The sequence below is a fragment of the Poromitra crassiceps genome (assembly GCF_964638095.1).
Source record: "Poromitra crassiceps genome assembly, chromosome: 25".
NCBI classification, from domain to species: domain Eukaryota; kingdom Metazoa; phylum Chordata; class Actinopteri; order Beryciformes; family Melamphaidae; genus Poromitra; species Poromitra crassiceps.
The window spans coordinates 12,220,954-12,233,966 of record NC_139649.1 but is presented as its reverse complement, the minus strand read 5'-3'; the positions used below and the strand labels follow the sequence as shown (position 1 = coordinate 12,233,966).

General features: G+C 43.0%; 1 protein-coding gene across 4 annotated transcripts in view; it reads left to right on the top strand.

Moving 5' to 3' along the window:
• LOC310798549 (guanine nucleotide-binding protein G(s) subunit alpha-like) overlaps window positions 1-12,587 on the top strand; it is a 44,949-nt gene extending 32,362 nt beyond the window's left edge. For all 4 annotated transcript variants that reach the window (XM_083661092.1, XM_083661091.1, XM_083661090.1 and 1 more), the window contains 7 exons: window positions 2,846-2,900; window positions 3,715-3,788; window positions 5,867-5,925; window positions 6,528-6,648; window positions 7,525-7,655; window positions 8,186-8,253; window positions 9,718-12,587. In XM_083661092.1, coding sequence (XP_083517218.1) covers window positions 2,846-2,900; window positions 3,715-3,788; window positions 5,867-5,925; window positions 6,528-6,648; window positions 7,525-7,655; window positions 8,186-8,253; window positions 9,718-9,864 — 655 coding nt within the window. In that variant the 3' untranslated portion in view covers window positions 9,865-12,587. The remainder of the gene's footprint in view (window positions 1-2,845; window positions 2,901-3,714; window positions 3,789-5,866; window positions 5,926-6,527; window positions 6,649-7,524; window positions 7,656-8,185; window positions 8,254-9,717) is intronic.
• The last annotated feature ends 426 nt before the right edge of the window (window positions 12,588-13,013 follow it).

Sequence of the window (13,013 nt, the reverse complement as noted above, 5' to 3'; positions counted from 1 at the left end):
CAGCTAGTAGCAAGCATCTTGCCTCTCAGAGGGGGTTTACATAACTTTTGTTTCATTACATACCTTTTCTCCGAGAAGCAGCTAGTAGCAAGCGTCTTGCCTCTCAGAGGGGGTTTACATACCTTTTCTCCGAGAAGCAGCTAGTAGCAAGCATCTTGCCTCTCAGAGGGGGTTTACATACCTTTTGTTTCATTACATACCTTTTCCCTGAGAAGCAGCTAGTAGTCAGAGGGGGTTTACATACCTTTTGTTTCATTACATACCTTTTCCCTGAGAAGCAGCTAGTAGCAAGCATCTTGCCTCTCAGAGGGGGTTTACATACCTTTTGTTTCATTACATACCTTTTCCCTGAGAAGCAGCTACTGTAGTAGCTAGAGGGGGTTTACATACCTTTTCCCTGAGAAGCAGCTACTGTAGTAGTCAGAGGGGGTTTACATACCTTTTCCCCGAGAAGCAGCTACTGTAGTAGCTAGAGGGGGTTTACATACCTTTTCCCTGAGAAGCAGCTACTGTAGTCAGAGGGGGTTTACATATCTTTTCCCTGAGAAGCAGCTAGTAGTCAGAGGGGGTTTACATACCTTTTCCCTGAGAAGCAGCTAGTAGTCAGAGGGGGTTTACATACCTTTTCCCCGAGAAGCAGCTACTGTAGTAGCTAGAGGGGGTTTACATACATTTTCTAGGAGAAGCAGCTAGAAGCAGCTAGTAGCGAGCATCTTGCCTCTCAGAGGGGGTTTACATACCTTTTCTCCGAGAAGCAGCTAGTAGCAAGCATCTTGCCTCTCAGAGGGGGTTTACATACCTTTTGTTTCATTACATACCTTTTCCCTGAGAAGCAGCTAGTAGTCAGAGGGGGTTTACATACCTTTTGTTTCATTACATACCTTTTCCCTGAGAAGCAGCTAGTAGCAAGCATCTTGCCTCTCAGAGGGGGTTTACATACCTTTTGTTTCATTACATACCTTTTCCCTGAGAAGCAGCTACTGTAGTAGCTAGAGGGGGTTTACATACCTTTTCCCTGAGAAGCAGCTACTGTAGTAGTCAGAGGGGGTTTACATACCTTTTCCCCGAGAAGCAGCTACTGTAGTAGCTAGAGGGGGTTTACATACCTTTTCCCTGAGAAGCAGCTACTGTAGTCAGAGGGGGTTTACATATCTTTTCCCTGAGAAGCAGCTAGTAGTCAGAGGGGGTTTACATACCTTTTCCCTGAGAAGCAGCTAGTAGTCAGAGGGGGTTTACATACCTTTTCCCCGAGAAGCAGCTACTGTAGTAGCTAGAGGGGGTTTACATACATTTTCTAGGAGAAGCAGCTAGAAGCAGCTAGTAGCGAGCATCTTGCCTCTCAGAGGGGGTTTACATACCTTTCCCCGAGAAGCAGATAATATTCAGAGTGGTTTACATACCTTTTCCCTGAGAAGCAGCTAGTAGTCAGAGGAAGTTTACATACCTTTTCCCCGAGAAGCAGCTAGTTACAGTATCTCAGAGGGGGTTTACACACCTTTCCCTGAGAAGCAGATAATATTCAGAGTGGTTTACATACCTTTTCCCTGAGAAGCAGCTAGTAGCAAGCATCTTGCCTCTCAGATTGTAAGGAACGACAGGGAGACAATTAGAACAGACAGACATGCAGGCCAGCAGTTTGGCTGTGGCTTGTAATTTTGTCTGCTTTAATAGCCTCTTTAGCAGGTCACCAGCCATCATTCCTGAAGTGCTATTCTCTGCTAAAAATCAGGTTGGCTGGTAAGATAGAGAATGTGTTTGGCGGCAGTATTGTGAATTTTGCCACCGGCTGTGGGCTCCTCCTTCCTTGCTAGTTTGCGTACAGATATAGCTGCTCCAAGTCCTACTTTTGCTGATTCCTCCACTGTGCTATACTCCATCCTTCAGAGCAGTGGTTCAGCAGCATGAGGTCCGGGGACCACCAGGAGTCCTTGGAGGGGTTCCAAGGGTTCCACAGCAAATTGATGAATTGTTAAGCTTCAGCGTTCTTTCATTTACAAGAAGTTAACACAGTTGGATAATGTAGAAGAGTGACTATTTTGATCTTAGTTTCACTGTACAGTCATCTCTCTACAATTCAAATAGGCCTGAGTTTGGCATTCCAAGACTGTCTGTATCATCAAGGTACAGATAACTGTGAAACTAGGATCAAAATGGGCATTCTTATGCATTCTCTAATTGTTAACTTCTTGTCCAATGATATAAACAGAGGCGCTAATGTAGGTCGCTTCGCTGGAACAACTCATTCTCCACTCGCTGCTGCTGGGTAGGCCGGCGCTTTGCAAATCTGAGCACACCGTAGGCCTGCACACCCGCCCACACACATACACACTTCCACCACGCGTGCGTGCACACACACACACACACGCACACACACACACACACGCACACACACACACGCACACACGCACACACACACGCACACACACACACACACACACACACCTCTCCTCCTGTGTACAAGTACTACTACAGCGGCTTCATTGACTAGGCTCCTCTGGTCTGACAGAGTAAACGGCTGCTGGTGACTCAGACTGCCTGCCTCTGATCTCACCGTGATTAAAACGCGCGCCCTCTGGTGGCCACTCAGCGACCGCCTTCCTCCACCTTTCTCTTCCTCTTAACTGGTGTTTGGATCGTGTGCGTGCGCGTGTATGTGATGGGAGGGGGGAGGCATTCTCATCCCTCAAATGTATAAATCTAAGCCATGGTCAATGACAAATTATTTCTTATCTTTATAATTAATGGCCAATGGAAAAAGGCGTGTTTCTAACATGTATTCTATGCTTTTTTTTTTTAAAGGAAGCTGCTAGGGTTCCTAACCTATATTTTTCCGCTCCTTTTGCAGCTTCCTAGACAGGATCGATGTGGTCAAGCAGAATGACTACACACCCACTGATCAGGTAAGGTTCTCAGCATTGAGACACACACACACACACACACACACACACACGCACACACACACACACACACACACACACACACACACACACACACACACCCACACACACCAAGGTTAGCAGCTGGGTTGTTTAGCATTGATTGATTGATTGATTGATTGATGATCTTTATTTCGAACATGTATAAAAGGGTGAAAAAAGGAAAGCAAACAAATGTATACAGTAGATATAACAAACAAGAATAATACAATAAACACAATAACAAACTCTCATAACAACATCAATTGAAAATTGCATGTACGAACATACACATTAATGTCATTAATATAGCTCTGTCTGCATCTGTCCCTGAAATAAACGTAATATTTGACGCAGTTATCTAAATGATATTACATCTGTTGTTATTTCAACTATGATCTATCTTAAGGGGAGTTTACAGGTGAAAGCTTGATCCGTCTAGACGGGTACTATCTAAAAGCTGAACCATTTCATTTGACCTGTAAATCACAAATGTGATTGAAGACGAGCACCTCACTTCATATCGCATGCTGTGCTGTATCCTAATTGTAGTCTTCCTCTCCATCGTTCTGTCCATCTCCGCTCTCTCTCTCACACTCATCTATTTTCTATGTCACTCTTTCTCTTCCTCCATCAACACCCTCTTGTTTCCTCCTTCACTCCCTCCATGTCTTCCTTATTGTGTACATGCAATTTTCAATTTGCGCTCTCCTTACGTCCCTCTACCTCGCATCACTTCCTCACCTAAATCCTCCTTTTCACTGTCTAACACCTCTCCTGTTGCTGTTCCATCTTTCAGGACCTGTTGAGATGCAGAGTACTGACATCTGGGATCTTCGAGACGAGATTTCAAATAGAGAAAGTCAATTTCCAGTGAGTTGTCTTGTCATGTTTGTTGTTCTTTCGTTCAAGTGTTGGGACATTGAAGCTCCACCTTATCTCTGTCCACAGGAGTGTTTCAGCTGCGGTACCAGAAAACAAAATACGTCCATGCCAACGCGCCTGAAACTGCATTATCATATGACCATTCACGTAGACTGGTCTGATTTTACAGCGGCTGCACTGTCTGTGGGGAAAACACTATAGCAGTTAGCAGTTACTATAGTTATTATAGAAACCCTGTCAGCACAGTTATTAAGAGAAATGGCCGCTATCATACAAGTATTGTTTCCCTAATGAATTTGATCCATATGTTCATACAGTATATGAGGCATACCACAGAGAGAGAGAGAGAGAGCCTGATTGAGCCTATTGTCGTGTGTGTGTGTGTGTGTGTGTGTGTGTGTGTGTGTGTGTGTGTGTGTGGGTGTGTGTGTGTGTGGGGGTAATTACTATTCGCCTATTGAAATTATTGAATGGTCATAGAAACGTTACACGCAATGACTATAGAATGGTTGTTAGATCATAGAAACTTTATGGTGCAAGCTAGATATGATTGAATAGCAGCAATGTGCGTGCTTCTCTCTGTCCAATCCATGAGCACAAGATTCAAGAGATTTATTGTCACTCCGTTATACAAGTATGCTAGGGGGCTCCATTCCAGGACATAGTGCAAGTACAGTAGGTACATGATCAAGTACTGCACTGTGGGCAGTGGTGGCCCAACGGTTAGAGAAGCGAGCTTGTGACCGGAAGGTCGTCGGTTCAATCCCCGGGACCGGCAGGATAAATCTGGGTGGGGAAAGTGAAAAGGCAGCGCTTGCCCCTCCCTCATTTACCACCACTGAGGTGCCCTTGAGCAAGGCCCTTAAACCCCAACCGCTCCAGTGGAGCTGCTCAGTGGCCAACAGATCAGACTGTGGTTGTACTGGGCAGCTTCCAGGTATGAATGTGTGTGTGAATGTGAACAGGGGGCTCCTGAAAAAGAGAGCATTGCTCTCAGTGAGACTCCCCCTGTATAAATAAAGGTTAAAAAAAAACCCCAAAAAACAGACAAACAAGTATATACGTATAAAGTACGTAGATAAGAAAAATTGTGGAAAAACACAATAGCAATACTACATTGCTATTTGTCACTTTGACCATGACTGTTCTCTAAGCAGAAATACATTGATTGATTGATTGATTGATTGATTGATTGATTGATTCATTGATTCATTGATTCATTGATTCATTGATTCATTGATTCATTGATAATAAAAAATCTGGCACATTTTCATCAGTGGCGCCTAGGTACATTGGTTCTACAGTCCTCAATGCACAGCATAGTCAGTTTCAAGGGGGGACAAATATTCTATTGAGAATATTTCTATCATGGCATGTTACAGTGGCAGCCTGCCACATAATATGAATATATACTGGGGAAACATCCAAAGGTCTCCTATTCCACTACGCAACCCCAGAGTTCTCTAACTGATACGGGGTCGGTAGCGCATCAGTTCGTGTCCGGTTTCGGGGGTCAGAGACGTCCAGGGTCGTGTGTACGCAAGGCGTAACCGTAGCAACAGCGTTATGCATTTTAAAACGAAACCGTATATTGGTGTGGATGTACTCTGAGCAGGACATTGTTGTGCCTGAAAGAAAAGCAGAAATAGAGGCTGCACACTCACTTCTCCAATATACAGAAAGGTCACACCTAGTCTTACAAAATGAAGGCTAGTACAATGTTAAAACAGATCATGGTATTTGTTAAAGGGATAGCAGATAAATGTGGCCCCTGGTTGACAAACCACGATCACACTTTTTTACAAATTGGATCATTATATTTTCGATCATGGATTGTTAGTTAATTTCGTTTCATTTTTGTTAGTTTAATTTGAGTTAACAGGCTCTATTTCCGTTTATTATAAGTGTTTTTCCATCCGTTCAGCATCCCTACTAATGAATTGTTGGATAAACTGTATTACTAACTACCCAGTATACTAAGTCTTTACTTTGCTGTACTGTATTAAACTAAGTCTTTACTTTACTTTACTGTATTAAACTAACTCTTTACTTCCCTTATCCTGCAGTATGTTTGATGTTGGAGGCCAGAGGGATGAGCGTCGGAAATGGATCCAGTGTTTCAACGGTAGAGTATTTTTAGCCCAAATTGCTGTGCTGTAGTGATACAACATTTATGAATTACTGATTGGTGAATATCCATCAGTCACCATTGATTCCATCAATTTATATTATTTGTGTCCAGACACCCCCCCCCCTTTTTGTGTGTGTGCTTCTCAACCTGGGGTCCACAAGGAGATTCCAGGGGGCTCCAAATGGATGAATTGTTAAACTTCAGCATTATTTCAAATTGACAAGAAGTTAACACAATTAGAGAATGTAGAAGTATTTTGATCATAGTTTCACTGTTATCTCTCTACAATACAGATAGTAATGGAATTCTGGACATAATATCTGTAAAAAAAAAAATCTGACAAAATCTCATCGAATGGGGTCTGTGGCTCCAATGTGGACTAAATTTGGGTGCCTTGATATGCAAAAGTTTGAGCATGACTGGTTTACTTAGATGCACATCTATTTTGCTTATTTACATTCCAAGGTAAGCAGGGGTGCAAATACACACTACCATATATCTGTTACATTTTTGGTAGTTTTGTGAATTGAATGGATCTTTTCCTATGTTCATCCTATTGTATTATGGGTGTGCGTGTGCGTGGCCGTGTGATGTAGATGTGACGGCGATCATCTTTGTGGTGGCAAGTAGCAGCTACAATATGGTGATCAGAGAAGACAATCAGACCAACAGGCTGCAGGAGGCCCTCAACCTCTTCAAGAACATCTGGAACAACAGGTCAGTTAGTAAGGCCGCTTTCACAAACGAAACCATTTTCGAAAAATATTGCATTTTAGGCACTGGTGTTAAGTGGTTAAGTGGCACATTTTCTCACAACCCCTGTAGGACCCCGTGAGATCCGTTTTATTTATGTAACAGATTACTTTCTTTCCATTTTCTGTGAATTCAGAGTGTTTTATTTTTTATGCCTCCGCCGGCGATAGCCAGGCCGGGGGCATTATGGATTCGGGTTGTCCGTCCGCCCATCCGTACGTCCTTCCGACGTTCGTTAACGCGATATCTGAGGAACGCCTTGAGGGAATTTCATAAAATTTGCCTCAAACGTCGACTTGGGACTCAAGGATGAACTGATTAGATTTTGGCGGGTCAAAGTTCAAGGTCACTGTGACTTCATGAACAGCATTCCCAAGTTCGTTAACGTGAGATATCTCAGGAACGCCTTGACGGAATTTCTTCCAATTTGGCTCAAACGCCGACTTGCACACAAGGATGAACTGATTAGATTAGTTACAGAGTATGCTGCCTATCAGTAGGTTATTGCACGCATAGGCCTATATATTTACATTTAAATGTTTACATAGCAAAAATTTAAAAATAGAAAAAGAAGTATGTCCGTGTTTCCCCCTGAACAGCTGAGAAAGTGGACACTAGTATAAATAGTTAGCACTGTGAAGATGAGACAACTCAGTAGGTGGCTGTAATGCAACATTTAAGGCTGCCAACCGCCGTAAAACACAGAAGAAGAAGCTGAGAAAAAGGAAGTGCTGTGGGGTTGCAGCTGGTGAAAACCGTCTATACCTGCCTGCCAATCAGCTGCCCTCTTGTGATCTGAGGTGAACTGAACTGAAAGTCCTCCTCCATGTCCATCCACAGGTGGCTACGGACCATCTCAGTAATCCTCTTCCTGAACAAACAGGACCTGCTCGCTGAGAAAGTGTTGGCGGGGAAATCTAAAATTGAGGAGTATTTCCCCGAGTTTGCACGCTACACTACGCCTGATGATGGTAAGAGATTGCTGCTGATATCTGTGGCTATCCAGGATTTAGCACTATAGTATTTAATTACATATATAATATAATTATTATTATTAATTAATTATTATTATATATATAGTATTTAATACTATATGTGTGCAGGACGGGTCCTGAACGGATCCGATCACCTTTTCAGCATCTTTTCTTCTAGGGGGAAGAAGAGGGGAAGGGGAGGTGGTACGGACGGAGGAGAAGACATTTAAACCCGTGTGTGTGGACAGAGATAGATTATTCTGCTCCGTTCATGCAAACGTCTTTAGTGAAGATGTAGCCTAAGTGAAAATGAGAAGTTCCAGCTGCTGCTACTTTGAGAAATACTGCACTGAAAACCATGAAAAAGTGAAAATATTGCAAAAGTGTAATAAAGGAAATTTTGATGACCAAAACCAAGACAAATGATAGTGATTAATAATCGCGATCACAGTGTTTAGCAATGTTGCTGTGTAATGGAATAACGCAGAAATGGCTTGATGTGACCTGAGTTCTTCTTCTTCTAACAGCAATACCAGAGCCAGGGGAAGATCCCCGCGTCACCAGGGCTAAGTACTTCATACGGGATGAGTTTCTGGTACGTTCACGACACGTCCCTTGTTTCAGAGTTGACCTGTCTGTCTGATTTTCCACAGGAGATCTCAAAACGTTATGACCGGATTTAAACAAAACTTTGTAGAAATGTAGGTCATATGCCAACTTAGAACGGATTAACTTTCCATGCCCACTGGCCAAAAGGGGGCATGGCAATGGTTGTGGTAGATTTACCTGTTTTAATCAAAGAAAAAGGGGTTTGAAAAGATTTTAGTATGTCTACAGTAGGGTTGTCAAAAGTATCGATAGTATCGATAAAAGTCAATACTAAAAATTTTAAACCGATACAATACTCATTTGCAACAGGTATCGAAAGTATCGATAAGTATCAATACAAAAAAATTGAAAGGGATGTCGGATACAATACTCATTTGCAACTGTATCAATATCAGATTCAGCAGTGCTTTCTCTTAATGAAAAATCAAACATACCATACCACTGATTTCTCCCTCCCTGTTATTGGTGGGTATCTTTTGCTTCAACAAATTCAAAGTATTCTGATAGGCTGATGACTAGAACAGCTGTAATCTGCTGTGTTATGATAGGCTGATCACTAGAGCATGTGTAATCTGCTGTGTAAGTGGAAAGTTTTTCATGAGTTTTATCAGGTCTAGATTATGGAGAAGCGTGCATCTGTCTGTCCATCTGTCTTTGTTTATTTTGTATGCCTCTTGATGTGTTGTCATCCCGTCGCATGGTATCGAAAATGGTATCGAGTATCGATATTTTCCTGGGTATCGGTATTGAAGTAGAAATTCTAGTATCGTGACATCCCTAGTCTACAGTATATTTTATATCTGATTTGATCCATTTGGTTGACAGGTCAGTGTATGGATAATCGTGAGTTGGGATAAATAAGGATAGAGGCCGACAACTTGCTGTTGGATTTTTGTCAGCGTTTCCTCCTCGCAAAGCCCAAATACAACTGGTTTAGTGGGGTGGTTGTTTCACCCTCAACATACAGCATCATTATCCCACAACTAACTCGTGCTCCGTTCACTTTCTCTCTGCTGTCCACTCTCCTTGAAAAAGTGTTTTCCCTGTAAATGTCCTTGTAAATGTGGTACTAACTTGAAACGGCAGTTAACTTGAGTTTGATTAACGTAAATGTCACAAATGAAAGATTGAGACTAGAATGGCTTAGTGCAAAGTGAATACAAATATTAGGGTTAGGGTTAACCCTTTGACGCACAGGATGTGATGCGTGTTACATTACTGGAAGCAGCGACATTGGTTTGTTTTGGATAAATAAGAGCTTAGTGCTTGGCAGAAGCAGCGATAGCCACCATGGCTGAACAGTCAGGGAACAGAGCGCCACCTACAGCACAGCAAGACGCCGGACAGACTGTCCGATTGCCAAGTGGTTCCTGTGGAAGTGCAGGGCAGAAACAACATTGTCAACATGTCCCGACACTGACTTGTCTTTGCCTCTGTGTGTCTCCTCCAGAGGATCAGCACAGCCAGTGGGGACGGAAGGCACTACTGTTACCCCCACTTCACCTGCGCCGTCGACACGGAGAACATCCGCCGTGTCTTCAACGACTGTCGAGACATCATCCAGAGGATGCACCTACGGCAGTACGAGCTCTTGTGATGGGCAGCACCTGCCTGCCTACCTACCTACCTACCTACCCGCCCCCATCACCCCTCCACCTCCCCCAACTTCACCAACCAACCAACCACCTGCCCTCCCTTCCACCTCGTTAAAATTCCTCCTCCTCCTGATAACGTGATTTCAGGAGAAGCCTATCAACAGAACAGTGCAACCTATGGGAAGACTTTTAAAAACAAGTAAACACAGTTAAGGACGTGGCAACGACAACAATTTCAACAACTATTAGCCAAAACTGCTGTGCTCGGATACACTTTGACCCGGGGAGCGGGTCCAGACTGGAATCCCGTCCACAGTACAGGCTGTCCCTCCTTTTTGCCCTCTTTCTGTCTCTCAGATACACATGAACACACACACATACTTGCAGGTAAACACGCGCGCGCACACACACTCACACACACACACGCACCAACAGCCATGCATAACCCTTAGATAGGTTTCAGTGTCTCATATCACAAAAACACACACAAACCGTTTTGAAATCAAGTCCCACTCCTTTTACAGTTCACCGGGGGGGCGAAATGAAACATTGCGTTTGCCGAGTTTAACTCTGGCTACTTTGCAACCGCTAAAGGAGAGAGAGGAAGAGAAATGTATGTCAGACAAACCCAGAGGAACGAAGACGAAGAAGAAGAAGAGGACAGATAGGATGAAATGGATGGAGGAAGGTGTAACCAGCACAGAGGAGGGTTGTGAGCCTTTTTGCGCCTGGGGACGGACGGACTGCATGTGGACGTGAGCGTGACTGGAACATAAGACCTGCTCACATGACCTGCTCTTCAAGACATCGACGAAGAGGGAAGGGCAAAAAAAAAAAAAAGAGAGAGGAAAAAAATACAATGCATAAATTCATGCATACCGGTGAACTTCATGCAGTGCAAAAAAATCCAAGCTATATATATAGATATTTATATATGTGTGTATATAAATATGTATATATATATAAATATAAATATTATATATTCCTGTAATAACACAATTCAACTTTTATGTTTTTGTTAGTTTTACCCCATGTTGTGTGTTGGTGTACACTGTGTGTGCGATCTGCCTTTGTGCACCATTTAACCTTGCCCCCCCCCCCCCCACCCCGCTCCTTCCCTGCTTTATCAGACAACCTGAACATCAACCATTGAACACATGGAAAATAAAGGTGACGCTTTAGTTAAAGCAACAGTTCACCCCAAAAATCAAAAATACATATTTTTCCTCTTGCCTATAGTGCTATGTATCCATCTAGATCGTTTTGGTGTTAGTTGTTGAGTTTTGGAGATACCGGCCATTGAGATGTCTGCCTTCTCTTGAATACAATGGAACTGGATGGCACTCGGCTTGTGGTGCTCAAAGCGGTAAAAAAAAAGATACACGTGAAAAACTCATCAGCAATGTCTCTTTACAGAAATCATGACGTGGTTACTCAAGATAATACACAGACCTTGTTGTGAGCAGTTTCATGGAGGGAAGAAGACAAACATGTGCACATCCAAGAAGGAACTTACAGGTGCTGGACGAAAGGTATAACAAAAAGAGACGGTCTGCACCCTGAGGCTCCATCAGTGGCTCTTTAGTGCAACGTTTCGATCTCCAGGATGTTTGTCAAGCAAGCTTTGACAAAGATCCTTTTTTGTTACAGTTTCATGTAGGCACCATTTTCTTGTCTTTGGATGTAGTCCGGTCGAAAGAAAACAGTTACTACATGAAACTGCTAAAAAAAAAATGCACCCGCTAGCTGTTAGCTACTGTAGCAGTGGGTGTAGTTAGCTTGAAAGAAAATAGAAAAATAGGTATTTTTGATTTTGGGGTGAACGGTCCCTTTACAGGAAAAAGCAGCAAAAAGGAAAGAGTAAAGCATGAAGTAAAAGATGTGACTAAGTCGGGACGCAACATTCTGGCCTGGGAACACACACACACACACACACTCACTCCAGGCCCCTCATCGTTCCCCCACCCCTTCCCCCACACGCCTCCTTTTCGTCTTGTTCCCTCCACCCCCCCTCCAAGCCCCACTTCCTGGCTTTCAGTATGTCTTGTCTTTCTTTTACTGCTGGACTATTATTCTTGTACAGACTGTAAAATGTATTATTTTGTACAACTTTATTGAAGAAGAAGAAGAAAAAAAACTTGTAGAAGATCCCTGTGCCTTGATCACGACTGTACGTGTAAAAAAAAATGAGCTAATATGTAAGTTATGTTTCACTGCGCTGTACAGATAGACCGGTTTCTCCCGCCTCGTCCACGCTTGCTCACCCCTGGTGGGGGGGAGGGGCAGTGCATCGGGGCTGAGGCCGACGTCTGTTGCTTAGTTTCCATTTCCCCCACATTTGTTTGTTCATTGATTCATTTGTTTTGCTTTAACTCCCCTCTGGTTTATATAATAGGATTTGAAGAAGAAGAAGAAAAAGATAATTGGACACACCACCTTAATGCTGTGTAGTGGAAGATATTGAACCCTAACACAATTTAATATATATATAAAATATATTTCAGATTTTATATTTTATATATATGTACTGAACACTTATATCTATCTCCCTTGTGAGCTATCCCCAGGTTTGCATTGCTTTCTGTCCGTAACATCTGCGTACATTTTCAGAAGGGGGTGAGACCAGGTGCAATGGGAGGGGTATACTTTTTTCTTTCTTTTTTGCTTTAACTCTTTTGAAGGAGAGGGGAATATCCAATTGCAAAACATTGCTTGTTTCTACATAAACCAAATTCTTTTTTGCTTAAAAAAGAAGAAACAATTGTATTAGTGTTTGGTTCATTTCCTAGCGCTGCTCCAGGCTCGGTATAGATCTTCACCTGAGGTCCACATCACAGAAGCTGCCCCATGTTGCTGCCGACCTTCAGGCATGAGACTGATTTCACCTAGAAGGTTTGGGCAGTTCTTACGTCTCCATCTTAAACATCACACCCTGGGAGCCCTCACTCGCCCCCGTACAGGGGAAGTATTTTACATCAAACGTGCAGAGGCAATTTGGTCACCAGTTTTCACCACCAGGATTTTTGATGATTCCCATAAAACCCACTACATTATCCACATTGATAGGCTACATTATCCACATTTGTTACAAATTTGTTCACCTGCTGCAGGTGATACTGCCCATCTGTTACCCCAAAATGTAGCCCACGTA